Raw genomic sequence first — 15,117 nt, forward strand, 5'->3', positions numbered from 1 at the left:
GGAGGGGCTGCCCAGTTGGCCCTGTTGCTCCTGGCTCTGCTGTAGCAGTGAGCTGGGAAGGGAGGGAAGGCACGCAGGGGGAGGCATGGGAGGTAAGGGCTAAAAATAAACACCCGACCTGACTGCTGGAGGCCCTGCGGCAGTTCTCTGGGTGCAGAGCGCTGGGGACTGGAGGAGCCTGAGGAGCCCTGGCCCCAGACTTGAGTCTTCCGGGGAATGGGGATGGGGTAAGAGGTAGGCCATGGGGAGGCTCTGTGCCTTGGAACAGAGGTCCTGATTTCTTTTCTCACTCGGCTCTCATCTCTGCCCCCTACAGCATACCCGCCCCGCTCCGCCCTACCCATTCATTCCATTATTCCACTCATTCATTTGTTCATTCACTCTCCCCTTTAGGGTCTATCCCCTCATTCATTCGTTCACTTGCACACCTTCTCCTATACTCTTCTGTCCCAGCGCCACCCAGCTCCAGCCTTCAGGGAGCTGCTGCCTGCTTCTCCTTTGCCTGTCCCCCTTGGCAAGTGGGCAGGGGATGACCCGGGTCCTGGGAATGAACAGTGGGAGGCTTGATGGCCACTAACCCCTTGTCTCCCTCTGCCCAGTTCCTTTCTGGGGGCAGGAAGGTAGCCCCCAGGGTAATCACCACTTCATGGTGGGAGGTGGGGTCAGGGTGAGGAAGGGGAAGCAAGTTGTCTGAGAGTTCGTGGCATACCCCACAGGCCGACGAGCCTGCTGTCTTCCAGGACCCCTGGCTACTGTGCCTCAAGGGCCAGTGTTGCCTGGTGAGGTGGCAGTGGATGTTGGGCACCCTCCTTGCACCTGCCGCCATGGTCTGAATGACCCCACAGGACACAGTCTGGGTATGTGGAGCTGGCCCATGTCAGTCTGATTACAGTGACACCCCCCTGCCCAGACGGCTGCGGGGCCCAGCGTATCCCCATCCCCAGTCTCACTGCCAGACAACAGGCAGCAGGCAAGAAACCCAGAGAAGGGGTGCCCAGACGTAAAGAGCCCAAGACTCAGCCTCCGGACTACGGGCATGACCATCCCCAGTGCTACTGTTCTCCTGATGCTGCTACCCCGCCCCTCCCTGTGTCCGGACAGGCTTAAGCTTCTCCTATCTGGGCCTCTCCTCCAAGAAGAGGAACCCTCCCTGACATCTCTAGGGGGCGCCTTCCCGGCAGGGCTGTGCTCTCCTCGTGTCCATTCCCATGGGGCCTCCCTCATGAGACCAGGGTCTTGCACTGGCCACAGGGTTGATTCACACCCAGAGGGTTGGGGGCCGACGGGGACTCCTTCCCTGCACGTAGACTGTCTTCAGGACACTCTGCTTCCAATTTCCTGACTGTGTGCTCAGCCTTGCCTAAGTATGTGAAGTATGGTGTCTCCACTGGTTCTCCCAGAAACCTCCATGCCATGGGGAGGAGATAGGCCTCCTGAGATCACAGTTCCCGGAGGCAGCTGCTGGCCTCTTGCCTGACACCCTCACCTCAGCCCTGCCTCACGTGAGCCCAGGCCAGCCCTGCTTATCACAGGCGCCAGGCCCTTTGCCCAGGGAGGCCCAACTTCTCAAGGGCATGGCTGGTATTTTGGCAATTATAGTAAGATCAGAAACCGGTGGTGTTACTATAACATTTCCAATTCCACTAATTTCTTCACAAACTCTATTTTTAACTGAAAGCCAATTAAAAATTAAGCCAGAGGGTACTATTATCCTTCAGAAAGATAAATAGGTAAAAAATTTGGAATCAACAACTCTTAATTATGAAATGACTCACTAAATAGCACTATGGTTAGTTTTTTTTCCCCCAGAGGAAATTTCAGAGGGAAAAGGGATCTAGTTCGACTGCTTCCTTCGTTGTGTGGTCTGGACTTCCTATCTAGAAAGAAGGTAAAAGGTTTTACAGCTCCGAGATGTTGAAGAAAATTCCCAACATGACAGCCCGGAGAGTCGGCTCTGGTCTCGGGTGGAGCCAGAGCCAGTCTCATAGGCCGGTGGGGAGCTGGTTGTGGGGCTTCCCTGGTCCATCCCTCCTTCAAGCTCTGGGCCTACATGCAGACACGGGTCCCTCTGCCTCACACTCAGCCCAGAGACAGCACAGTCATCCCAAGCCTGGCAGGCCAGCCTCCGTGAGCCAGGTGTGGGAGACATAGCCAGGGCAAACCCACCCCTACCTGCTGGCCTGCCACCTCACTCCCAAGGCTCAATGTGTCCAGGACACCTGCTGAGAAATCAGGAGCCTCTAACCAAAAACACACAATGTAGGTCATAGGGAGGCACACAACTTCTCTGAATGTCAAGTGGCCATTTGCTGAGGGGAGATCAAAGACGGCCCGTGGCCTTTTTATAGTGAAGAAAAGCAACAATGCTGGTGGGAACCCTGGGAGGCAGGCATCGTGGCTGCCCACCCATCCCTTCCCCAGGAGTCCCCTGGAGAGCAGCATTAACAAGCAGGACCATGGGGCGCCTGCACAGCTCAGGTGGTGATGTGTCTGACTCTTGGTCTCAGCTCAGGTCACAATCTCAAGGTCATGAGTTCAAGCCCTGCATTGGGCTCCACGCTGGGCATGGAGCCTACTAAACAAAAAACAAAAAACAAAAAACAAAAAAACAAAAAAAAAAAAAAAAGAAAGAAAAGAAAACCAAGCAGAGCCATGAGGAGAAAGGAGTCAGAGAAGCTGGGCTACCCTGACTGTTGTTTGGAGCAAAAGGCAAGAAAGCAGTGGCCTTGCGGTGGGGAGAAGCTAGGACCAGAACCCCCAGCACCTCCCCTGTCAGGCTCATGGAACCTATCAGATGCTTCGGGGGGGCAAGGGTGGTTCTGGCCAAGGAGGTGGCAGTGGCACAGGACATGGAGACAGCAGGACACGCACGACAATTTTCCTCAACATCTCGGAGCCGTAAAACCTTTTACCTTCTTTCTAGACAGGGAATCCAGAGCACACAAAGAAGAAAGCAGTAGAACTAGATCCCTTTTCCCTCTGAAATTTCCCTTGGAAAAATAACCTGGGGCAGGGGGCGACATGGGCTATCAAGAAGGAGAAGCTCCAGAGTCCGGGAAGGGGACACCCAAGCAGCTGGTGAGCGGCTCGGATCAGAAGCCAGGTGCTCACCCGGAGTCAGCCTGTGACTGAGACATGCTCAGGCACAACCAGCCCTCCCCCTGGCCTGGCCCAGGGGCTGCTGAAAGGAGCTGTCAGGAATGTTACACTCCTGGGCAGAGGCAGTTTTCCCCTTTCCTCTGTGCACGTCCTGCTGCATGAGGACATGTGGGCCAGGAGGTCTCTCTGGGATAAGGGGACTCACAGTCCCTTAGCATCTGGGTGCGCCAGGGTGCGCAACATCAGGTGGCAGTGCTATGTGCCTGGCAATCTCCAGATGGGAGCTCCTCTGGCTCCCCTGGGTGCCGCCTCCCCACCCCAGCTAGCCAGGCCAGCTGTCCTCCAGTGAGCTATTGGATCTAGGGCTTAAAGCGTGGTAGTATGGGGCCCGGAGGGCCACATGGTCATCATCTGAGGAGGTCACTTGTCTTCATTAGAGTTGCTTCTTTCTGCGTGTTGGGAAATATGGCCTATGACAGTCAAAGCAGTCTTCCCTATCACTGTGGGTTGCTCCAGTGGAGGCCTGACCCAAAGCAAGTCAGAACAAGCTGCCAAGGCTCTCCTGCCCCACCATGGACCACACATGCCTCAGCCTAGGAGCCCAAAGGCACAGGCGGCTGCCTACATGCAGGAAGAAAGGCTTTGGCTTGACCATCTCCTGAGGGGACACAGTTGGGGATGCAGCCACCTGTCAAGATGAGCCAATCGCTCATCTTGTCCCCGTAGGGCAGAGTGAGTGAGGGGAGGAGAATCAGCAGCCTCCATGTCCAGGCTTGTCCATCTCTGCCCAGGAACCTCTGCACCTTCTGAGCCAGCTAGGTTGGGCTCAAAGCTTTGAGAGAACACTGGGCCTCCTGTTCTTGTCCATCCAGCTCTACACAGTGCCCAGAGCCCTTCCTGGGACCAAGGACTGGAGGAAGACAGGCCCCAGCCTCAGAACTCCCTCAAACTTCCCTATGGGTAAGAAGAACGTCTCTGAGCATCCCCACAAGCAGCGCCAGGGAGAACCAGGCCCAGCCAAAGGAAAGTATGTGGCCCAAATACGATGGCTTTGACAAGCGGACACCAACATCTGGGACCTCAGAAGAGGCGATGGAGGGCGGATCCCTCCTGGCTGGGCTGGAGCCAAGGCAACGGGGCACAGCCCTCTGCCTAACAGCCCTTCAGTGCCCTGGGTGGGTCACAGACTGAGGGCAGGATGGGACCTCAGGCTCTTCCCACTTGAGCAAGGGAAATTAGCATCTTTCATCAGGCCAAGCCCATGAGAGCTGGGAATGGAGCGACCACTTCACGGCCTCCCAAGCCTGTTGACCCCTGGGATGGGCCCCAGGACACTGGTCAGCTGGCCAGAGGCAGCAGGCACCCTTCCCCCGTTCCCTGAGCCAGTCAGTTTTCTGAGTGGAACAACAAGCTGGGGGCAGGGACAGAAAAGGGAGCATACGCCCCCCCGTGGCCATGTCGGGACAGCCTTGCAGTGGCTGAAGACCCAGTTCTCAACAGCCCTCTCTGGCTCCCAGGCCTCCCGTGCCCCCCATCACTCCAGGTCCTGGCCCCTCACCAAGGCCTAAGGGCACACGTTTGGTCCCGCTGTCTTACCTCTACCAGGTGGGGCGTTGGGTTGAAGCCACACAGGTTGCACACCTGGAGCTTGCAGGTGGTACAGGTATTGTAGTTGGCTGGGCCCTTGCTGCCCACGTTGAGCTCAGCTTGGCACAGTGGGCAGGTGGCCCTTTCCTTCGGCGTGGTCTTTGGCTTGGCAGTAGCCTTGGTGGCCGCCTGGTGTTCCGCTCTGCCATGCTTTGGACTGGTTGTTCCCCCAGTTCTTGCCTGGGCTGCAGGCCCTGGCCCAGGACCTGTTCTAGCTCCAGGCTCAGTTTTGGCTCCAGGTGCTGGCCCAGGCCCAGGCCCTGAGCCTGGGGGTCTCGGGCCAGCCTCCTTGCTGGCATCACTGAAGACGATCTTGGGTGGCCCTTTGCTGGGGGCAGCCTGGCCCTGGGGTTCAGCCTCAGGCTGCACAGACATGAGGGTACTTGCCTGGGTCAGCAGGGACGCGCCGAGGCCAAAGAGCTTCCCAGTGAGGCCCTCCTGGGTCTGCTCAGCAGCACCAGGCCCCGAGGGTACTGTGGTGGCACTTTTGGCCAGGGCCTCTCCTGCCGGTGGCCTGGGCTCTGCTGTTGAAGGCTTGACGGGAAGAGGGGGCTGAGGAGACGCCCTCCCCACCTCCGGAGGGGCAGCTGCTTGGGCAGGCCCCGGCACTGAGGTGGCCCTGGCTGTCTCAGCCTGGCGGGGGCCAGGCTGTGGTCCACCTGGGCCCTGCGATCTCTCTTGCTCTGGCTTCCCCAGGGGCTGTTTGGCTGGGGACTGGGCAGGAGAGAGGGCTGGGGAGTGCAGCTGCTGCTGGCTCTTGGAGCGAGGCGCCGTGGTCATGTCCATCCCCAGAGCCCGCTGCATCTGGCAGTTCAGACAGAGCCACTCCTTCACCTGAGGAGGAAGCATCAGGGTCAACAGGGTGGTCAGGACTGGTGGTACCCACAGCTTAGATCCCACAGCAGCCAGGACCAGCTCCAAGCGCAGGCAGGAGCGACAAGGCCAGCTCAGATGTTTCTGGGCCAAAGGGACCGAGGGCACGGCCCCCACCCCTGGGAGCTGCCAGGTGCCTGGAGCAGAACACGGGCAGTCCCACACTCCCCACCCCCCAAACAGCAATCTGCTGCCTGCCGGATCCCCCTGTGCAGGGGTCTCCCCCACTGCCTGCAGGCTGTATGTCTGATCTGTGTACATCATTCCATCCCCACGGCCTCCCCCACCAATGATACCCCCCAAAGCCTCCAATTGGTCTCTCTCCTTCCCCTGTTGCCCTCTTTGGGCCATGTCCACACAGCAGTCAGCCTAATCTTTTAAAACATAAACCAGGACGGAAAGGAGGGCCTTAGTACAGTGCCTGGAAGGCAATCGATGTTCAATTAAAAACCTGCAGGATGAATAGAGAAATGAAGAGTAACAGGAGGGAGAGGGAGGCACAGAAAATAAATGAAACCATGGCCCCTGTCCTAGAGGAGCTTGGAGCATTGCAGAAGGCACAAGACGGATGTGGACAATCTGGAAAGCGAAGTAAGGCCATGTCAGTGATGATGTAAATAGAATGAAAAAGACTTTTTTTTTTTTTCCTTAAGCAAGACACATTTTTTAAGAAAATGGGATAATCTGTGCCTCTAGAACAAACAAGCATGTGTTGCTATTCCTGTGTGGGACACGGACTTTCCTCTCTGCATCCACGCCTTGCCGAGTAAAGTGAGTGCGAGACTTGGCTTGGGCCAATCACCACTTTCAGCAAGGACTTCGGGCCTGGCTGTGTGACCCTGAAAACAGGACTGATCCATGTTACTTGGTAAATGAACACCAGGGGAGAGGGAGTCTTTTTGCCTTCGGGATTACTCAGAGAACATGGGTGTAGGTCAGTCAATAGCCTTCTTTCCCAGCATCTGGGGAGATGCTAAGGATGACATCAATAGACTCAGAAGTAGAAATGAGGGGCGCCTGGGTGGCTCAGTGGGTTGGGGCCTCTGCTTTTGGCTTAGGTCATGGTCCCAGGGTCCTGGGATTGAGCCCCGAATTGGGTTCTCTGCTCAGGGGGAGCCTGCTTCCTCCTCTCTCTCTGCCTGCCTCTCTGCCTACTTGTGATCTCTGTCAAATAAATAAATAAAATCTTAAAAAAAAAAAAAGAAGAAGAAGAAGTGGAGACAAGGTTAGGAGAAGGGGGGCAGATCTGATGACTTTGTTTCATTCCCTGGCTTCAGCTATGCCGTAAGTCTAGCCCTGGACTTCCAGTTACATGAACCAACGATATTTTTTTTTCTGCCAAAAGAAATCTACGTATGGATCAGAGCATATCACTTAGGGGCTCAAATCCCTTAGTGGAGTCCCACCATGCCTGTCATGGGAAATCCCATGGCCCACGCCCCAGCCCATCCCTCTCTCCGGCCTCCTTCCCTACCACCCCTGCTTAGTAGTCTCACCCCAGAGACCCTGGGCCTCCTGCTCGGCCCAGGAGTCCTCTAAGCTCAGAGTTTTCTCTGTCCCTAGGCTGGCTAGCTGCACAGACCTCAGGTCTCCCCCTCAGGGCCCTCTCTGGCAACGCAATGGGACAGACCACCCAGGCACACTGTAGCTAATCACCCAGTTTACTCTCGTCACAGTGCTCATTCTTTCCCGAAGTATCTACTGCTGTGTTTCTCTGGGTGGTCTCCTGTCACCCCACCCAGCTCGTGAGCGCGCATTGAGGTGCTCTCAGGACAGTGTGTGTGGCACAGAGCAGGGCTCATTCCAGAGAGGCTTGTAGTGGGATCAATGCCAACACCCTATTAATAGGGGGCACAGTTCCCACGAAGCCCAAGCTGTGAGATTGGAGATTCAGGGCCCCCGTGAGGAGGCTCCTCCTTTTCAACCAGACCTGAGGCCCAAGGCCAAGGTTGCCCCATCTTCACTTGTAACCAGAGCCTTCAAAAGCACCGGGGGGCGGGGCGGGAGGGGGCGGGGGGCAGTCACCAGGGAAAGGTCCCATCTGGTTCCTGAGCAAAAAGCCACTTCTGTCCAGCCTCAGGGGTGCCTGCTGTCCTGCTCTCCGCCTTGAGGCCACAGGGCCACGCAGCTGCTGCTTTGGCTGATTTGGCAGTGGGGGAGCCCAGCCCTGGCTATCTTGCCCCGCCAGTGCAAGAGCGGCCACGGAGGCGGGGAGAACACCACAGTCTGGCGAGCATTCTCTCATGCCCAGCACCACACATGGCCCGTTTACAGGCAGCCTTGCCTTTGGTCTTCACAGTAGAGAAAATCAAGGTCTGATACAATTTAACCACATGCTCTTGTGGGTAACGCGCGAGGAAGCGGTGTTGTGGGTGAAATGAGCCCGGCCAGCCTGGCCCAGCTCCTGAGCCACAGCCTGGTGCCTTCTACCTTCCTGCTTCTTCCAAAGACGAGCAGCCTCATGCAGGTCAAGACATGGGGTAGAAGTCCCCACTGCAAAACACTGGCCGAGACCTCCAAGACCAACCCCAGTTCCAGAAACACTAAGAAGAGTGATGCCTCAGAAACTGGGATACGAGGGCGCCTGGGTGGCTCAGTGGGTTAGGCCGCTGCCTTCGGCTCAGGTCATGATCTCAGGGTCCTGGGATCGAGTCCCGCATCGGGCTCTCTGCTCGGCGGGGAGCCTGCTTCCTCCTCTCTCTCTCTCTGCCTGCCTCTCTGCCTACTTGTGATCTCTCTCTGTCAAATAAATAAATAAATAATCTTTAAAAAAAAAAAAAAAAGAAAGAAAGAAACTGGGATACGAAGCCATCTGCCCCCGCTGGAAACTGTCAACTCACCTAGATGTTTTTGGAGACCCAAGGCAGCTCTGTGCACATTTGGACAGAGAAAGCCTCAGAGGAAATAATTTGCATCCCGCTTGGCTAGGGAGGCCTCACTCCCATCAAAGTGGGAGCTCCCAGGGGCAAGCTATTTCCACTCACCCTCAGAGGGAGCCTTGGAGGGGATTACCCTCCTGAGGGGAGGCCCAGGCACTGCCCCCAGGGCAGCAGCCAGACTCAGTTCCTGTAGTGGGTGCCCAGGTACACCCTAGGCTCTGTAACTCTCGTGCACCTGCACAGCACGCTCTGGGACTTTCTGAGAAGAGGGATCTGGAAGGTAAAGCTCCTTATCCTGGGACTTCAGAGTGACCCTCCTTCAGGTCCTGGACAGGGTTGAATAAGGGCATGGACTGAAGCTCCTGCACTCACCACCAGAACCTTCCCTTACCCAGCCTCCGTCACCCAGGCTGTCACAGGCACTCACCTAAAATAGAACCTCTCCAAGAAACAGCTAAAACGCCCCTCGGTGACTCATAGCCCAGATGGGCACAGCTATTTCTATCCAGCCTCTTCTAGACGGTGAGGAGCCTTGACCACACCCTTGCCGGGCCCCACCCATGCTCAGGCCCGGCAGACAGGCCCCGCACGGCGCCCCGTGGGGAAGGCCTCCCAAGGAGGACACTGGGAGAGGAACTCTCTGAACCCAGCAAAACTTCCGTTGGCCTCCCTCACAGATTGTCAGGAGCTGGATCTGAGGAGCTCAGCCTCAGCCTCTTCCTCCCCACACCTGCCAGCCCACTTGCCCACCCCGGCTGGGCATACACGGCCAGGCCCATGGCACACTCCTCAGCCCTGGGACCAGCAGCAGTGAGAGCCTTCTTCATCTGTACCAGCGTCTGTGGCTACTTGGCACCTTCCCATCCAGCTGCCCACCAGAATCACGGGAACGGCCTTCTACTAGCGTGACAGGAAATCTCTCTTAGAGTCTTGCTGTCTAGTCCCTCCATGGGCCTGACCTGGCAGGGCCAGGAGATGAGCAGGCCACCAGTCACAGAACTTGTGTCCCAAGAGCCAGAGGTAAGCCAAGGGGACTTTCCAGGGCTACCCTAAGGTGAATGGCCCTGCCAGGCACTAGCTTCTGTCAGGTTAACCCTTCTTGCCAGCAAGGAAGCTCATCCTGCCATCTCAGAGGTATGGACACCTGCACACCCCAACCCGGTCAGGGCCTGACCAGCAGTAGGGACAGGAGGCTCGGTGTGGTGTGCAGGGTATGAGCTGCTTTGGAACTGGGAGAAGCAGATGCTACAGGAAAGTGACTTTCCACAGAGAGCTGCTGCCTGCCCAGCCAGGAGCCTGCTAGGAATTCAAAAAGGCAGGGCCTCCTGGGCTCTGGCTCTGAAGGGACTTTCATCCCAAGAAGAGCCTTTCTTAGATGTTCCCTTACTCAAACTGTTCAGTGGATGGAAGGGCGGCCAAGGTGGCACGGCCCACCCAGGATCTAGAGGCCTGGGGACCAGGCTGAGGGCTCTGAACCACAGGTTGAAGGAACAGCCAGCCATGATCTGTCTGCTTTGGCGGCTCCCCATGGCTCCTCCCCAGGGCTCTGGGGCAGAGAGGGGAGTGGGGGCCCTCTGGGGGAGAGGCTTCTACATCTCTCCCACAGGGACACTGGTGGCACTGAGACTTGCCACCCTGTGTCCCAGGCCCAAAGGCAGGGGCCCAGGCTCACTTGCCATATATAGCCCAAAAGGAAGCTGCCCAGGAAATGTGCTTCTGCTCCCGAGGTAGAGCCTGCCTCACGGTCGCCTCCGAGGCTGCCGGGAGGTTCTGAGGGCCCTCAGCAGCAATAGATTCTCTTTCCACTCTCCCCTCCTGCCTCCCCACCAGCAAGGAAGAAGGAGGGCTGCAGACATCCCTTAGCCTGCCTTCCTGCAGAGAGCAGCGCCTTGCCTCTGAGGCCCAGCCCTCCCCGGGAAAGAGGGCATTGGGTGGTCACCTCGATCTGTGCGGACATGCCTGATGCTGCAGCATTCATGCTTTTTCCCATTTCGGTACAAGTTCAAACAGTACAGAAACAGCTTAAAAACAAGCCTCCCCTGCTGGTTCCTGGGAGGGTCCCACCGGCCAGCATGGCTCTCCACTCTCTTCTGGGCTGTGAGTCACTTGCCAGGCCTCAACAGAGGCCACCTGTCCCACTGCGGCCCCTGGACCAATGGTGCTCCAGAGCAGGGAGTCGGGGCTGGCCTACCCCCTTACTCTCCCCCCAGCACTGGACATACTCCCTGCCCCATCCCGCAGCTGGCTGCCCACAGGCTTAGGGGCAGGCAGGAGCCACAGGGTCACAAAGGGTGGGGCATATGAACGCCGAGTTGGATGAATGAATCAGCCAGACATGGCCCATCGGGGAGGCCCCAAGAAACTGCCCAGCACGTGAGGCCAGGATTTGTGGAGAGGAGGCTGAATCTAAAAGTTCCTGGAGGCCAGGAGTCCTCACTGGCCTGGAGCTCCATGAAACGGAAAGAATCCATCCCCTTGCTGATCTCTACAAACACCTGGCTTCCCACCTCTGGGTCCAACTCTTCCCAGCCTCCCCTAGAGAGCCTCTCCTCCCTCCTAGGCCTTCCACTGTGCCCTGTGAAACATCCTTTCTTGACCAACCCGGCTCCCCAAACTCCCTACACACACACACACACACACACACACACACATTTCTTGGTCCTCCATCCCCCTGTCCAGGAGAAACCGTACTCTCTGGACTTCAGAATGTGGTAACCACTCACCCTCCCTTTAAAATCCCTGGGACCCCTGGGGCTTAGCCCTTAGCTTCCCCATCTTTCTCCCCTCCTAGCTGCTATTGCCTTCCAGGCTCCACCATCACGGCCACTAGTTCTCCAAAAGCCCGGTGGCCCTTGTCTCCCAGGCTCCCACTGAACCGACTGCCACCGTCACAGTGGACGGCAGTCACCGCACTGAGTCAGTCCATCCCCCGGCCTCACCCTCACACCCATTATCACCCCCAACCATCTCCACTAAAATCACCCTGTACCTGTCCTCCTCCAGCCTTCTAGGTCACTTCCTGGGCCTCCCCACTGTAGCGGTCCTTGGGCCTCATGGGGATACCACCGAGCCTCTGTCTTCACATCTTTTCCTGCCCAGCTCAATCTATGGTCAGCATGCAGTCACTCTGACCTATGTCAGCTTCGGAACTAGATGCAACCACATACCCCTTTCTCTGGACCTCTACCCACACAGATAAATGGGTACCAGGCAAACGGGCTCCACTGCCAATTAATGTCTGTCCCAACTTCTCCTGGGCCCCCCTAGCTGCCTGGCTAACTAACTCATTCACCCCCAACCACAATGGCTGGTTCAATTTCTCCTGCCCCCATCCCTCCCTGCACCCCTCCCCTGCCTTCTGGCTTAAACCACTGGCCTGCTGCCCATGTCTTCAAGAGCAGCCACACAACAGGTCTGCCTCCTCCACACTCAGGATCTGGACCTGCCTCCTTGGGGGCCCCACTCCTTCAAGCACACTGCCTCCCCCACACCCCAAGGCATCCCTTGCCTCTCTCACAACTCAGTGCCATTGTCTTCTGCCTCCCAGAACCCTCTCCTGTCTATAGCCCCGGCTCTCGCCTCTCCTCAGTCAGGCTTCTCAAGACTTGTCCACATAGACGACCCTCAAAAAATGCTATGCTGAGGGCAAGAAGCCTTATCCAGAAGAGCACGTTTCTATGAAGCCCTAGAAGAAGCACAACCCCTCTATGGTGGAGAAAAGTCGGAACAGCTGTTGTCTCTGGAGGAGGGGTGAGAAGACCAGAAGGGGGCCTGAAGGAACTTTCTAGGGTGACAAGGATGTCCACCTTGAGAGAGGGGTTTGGTGGACACAGCGGCTTAATTTTGCCAAAGCTCACAGAATGCTACACTTGAGCTCTCTCTACCTGTCATCCTAGGTACATTTTACCTAAAAATAAAACCACATGCTTCAGACAAATACTAAACTCCAGCTGATGGTAAGCCTACTGAAATGTTTAGTGTTAAGTCTACCAATGCCAAGAGGCTTGTGAGTCTCAGCGCCGAATCCCAGGTCTGTAGACTAGCCGACCGAACCCCACCTAAAGATTCCCAGGGGCCTCCAACTTGATACAGCCCAAATGGAAACATTCTCCTTCTCTAGCGCCTAGTCCCATGTCCAACACATGTCCCAAACCTGTCTGTGTAGCCTCCAACATCCACCAGGAATCGGTCAAGGCCATCCACTACCATCCCATAGCCCCAGCCCTGGAAGCCAGCCCCACCCCATGAGCTGATCTCCACACAGGGGACCCAGACCGGCAGCAGGGCTGAAGGGAGGTGGGTGTTGAGAGTTTTGTGGTCAAATAAACATAAACATAGAATTGGCCATTTGACCATTTTAAATGGTGTACAATTCAGTGGCATTCATTCCACTCATAATGTTGTACAACCGTTATCAATTTTCAAAGAAGTGGGGTTTGGGGTGTTTTTTTAAAGACTTATTTATTTATTTATTTGAGAGAGAGAGCGTGAGAAAGATAGCAGGGGAAGGAGCAGAAGGAGAGAAGCAGACTCCCCACTGAGCAGGGAGCCCAATGTAGGGCTTGATCCCAGGACCCTGAGGTCACAACCTGAGCCAAAACCCAGCGTCAGACGCTCAACTGACTGAGCCACCCAGGTGCCCCTCAAAGAGGTGTTTTTAAATGCACATCTGACCTTCCCACTGCCACTTCCCGATGCCCTTGAAATCCCATCTACAGACCCCAGCAGGAGCCGCATGTCCTCTGATCCTGCTCACAGACCCTCAGCTAGCCCAGCCCTGGCTTGCTCCGGGCCGTCACACAGACCATGCACTTCCCCTCAGGCCTCCCTGGACCCCCTTTCCCCGGTCCAGCTTCAGTCTAATGTCCCCTCCTTGTAAAAGCCCCCCCACCCAAGAGTCTCGTTGCAGCATCCCAGCAAGCCCTGCCCCCTCCCCGGCCTCCCCCAGGTCCTCCTCAGAGCTGACCCTCAGGTTTTGACCGTATGTTTGCTCCTGTGGTTATCAGAAGGGCTGCCTCTCCCTCCGGCCTCCGGGCGCCACCGGGGCTGAGCAACACAGCTGCTTCGGTCCTGCCTGATTCTCCAGTGTCAAGGACAGTTCCCGGCTTCCCATAAGCCCTCCACAGCCTTTGCAGGGGAAGGAAAGGATGAGAAAAAGGGAGAGGGCCCCCTGCTGACGGTGGATCCAGGCCGGCCTGCCCCAGGTTACCAGCAGCTGGTGACTTCACCGAGCTCTCCTGCCTCCCTGCCCTTTCCTGCCTCCGGGCTTTCTCCACCACCTCCCTTTCCTGCCTCTCCCCTCTCCTCCTTCTCCCTGTTCCCACTTTATTTATTTTTTTTCTCCACCATTTTTACTAAATTCTCTTCCCATTCTGTTTCTTTTGCCCCCACGTATAAAATCTCGGGTTTCTGCTCTGAGTTACTTTCACATTCATCCTCAGATAACTGTACCGACGGCCCCCTTTGTCTCTGGAAGCTGGAGTTGTGTGCCTGACGGCTCTAGCTATGAAACAGCTCCCGCAGAGCCGTCTCTTCCGCGTGCCCCCAGTGGTGCTGGCATCTGTCCTGCAGTGATCCGGGCAGGCAAGTTGAGTGTCCTGTGTCCTGGGAGCAGGGACTGGCAGCAGGGTTGGCCGTCCAGGACAGACTGAAGCTTGGCAGGCATTTTCCTATTGACCTGAAGACTTGTTTCTTCGAGGTAAACTGCACAAGGACCAGACGTACTGTGGGAGAAAGGCTTCCCAAAGAGCCTGCCACCTGGAGACCCACTTCCTTTGAGAGTGTAGGTTGAGAAGGGAAGGCTGGGCACGTGTGCAGACACCACCACCCCCTGGGCCCAGGAGGGAGGGGGACACCTTTGCCTCTCCTCAGCCCACTGCTGATCCATGTCCTCCCAACACCTGCTCCTCGTCCCCTACTGGCCCACGAGGCAGTGTGGCCAGGAAGGAGCAGAGGGAAGGGGGCAAGGCTGTGGCTGCAGCGGAGGGATCCGTGCGGCACTCCCGGCACCTCCCCCGGGCCATCTGGTGCCCCGGCCCTTGCCGGAAAGAAGTGGGCTGCAGGCAACAGCGGAAAGGCTTATGGCCATTGCTTCATCTCCCTCCCTCTCCACACCGCCCACCATGGGTAAGCGCTTCACCCCAAGGCTTGCCCATGGAGTGGGGATGAAGGGGGTTGCACAATGGATTATATATCCTTGGCTTGGTCTTGGCAAAGTCCAGACCTAGGAATGGACGAAGAAAGACCATGATCATTTTTCTCTAGTTTTTTTGGAGGGGCTTCTGAGTGATTCTGACTAGAGCAAGGGAGGCAGGAGGCAGATGAGCTCAGATGGGTTGCCTAACATGGAACCATGCTACTCCCCACTGGGGCAGCTGGTGGGCCTCCCAGGTGGGGGCTGCTGGCCGGAGGTGCTACTCTGGGACAATTCCTCCAATCAGATCTGGAAGCACGGGCAGGCCACCAGCCCTGAGTCTGCATGGCCCTTGCTCCTGTGACACTGTTCCTAGGGGAAGGCCAGACTCCTATCTGAAGGAATTCCAGGCCGGGTGTGCTGCTGGACTGCTCTGAGAGGGGCAGGGAGGCCCCTGAGAGGACTGGGAGGTCTGGGCTGCTTCCA

At 56.9% G+C, this 15,117-nt stretch overlaps 1 protein-coding gene across 2 annotated transcripts in view; it reads right to left on the bottom strand.

The window, feature by feature from the left end:
- BSN (bassoon presynaptic cytomatrix protein) overlaps positions 1 to 15,117 on the bottom strand; it is a 94,749-nt gene that overhangs the window by 23,821 nt on the left and 55,811 nt on the right. For both annotated transcript variants that reach the window (XR_006606705.1, XM_045079715.1), the window contains exon 3: positions 4,696 to 5,580. Coding sequence is in view for 1 of the 2 variants with exons in the window: in XM_045079715.1 (XP_044935650.1) it covers positions 4,696 to 5,580 (885 nt within the window). In the remaining variant the exon portion in view is untranslated. The remainder of the gene's footprint in view (positions 1 to 4,695; positions 5,581 to 15,117) is intronic.

The sequence above is a fragment of the Mustela putorius genome, unplaced genomic scaffold, assembly GCF_011764305.1.
Source record: "Mustela putorius furo isolate JIRA1106 unplaced genomic scaffold, ASM1176430v1.1 tig00000095_pilon_pilon_pilon, whole genome shotgun sequence".
NCBI lineage: Eukaryota > Metazoa > Chordata > Mammalia > Carnivora > Mustelidae > Mustela > Mustela putorius.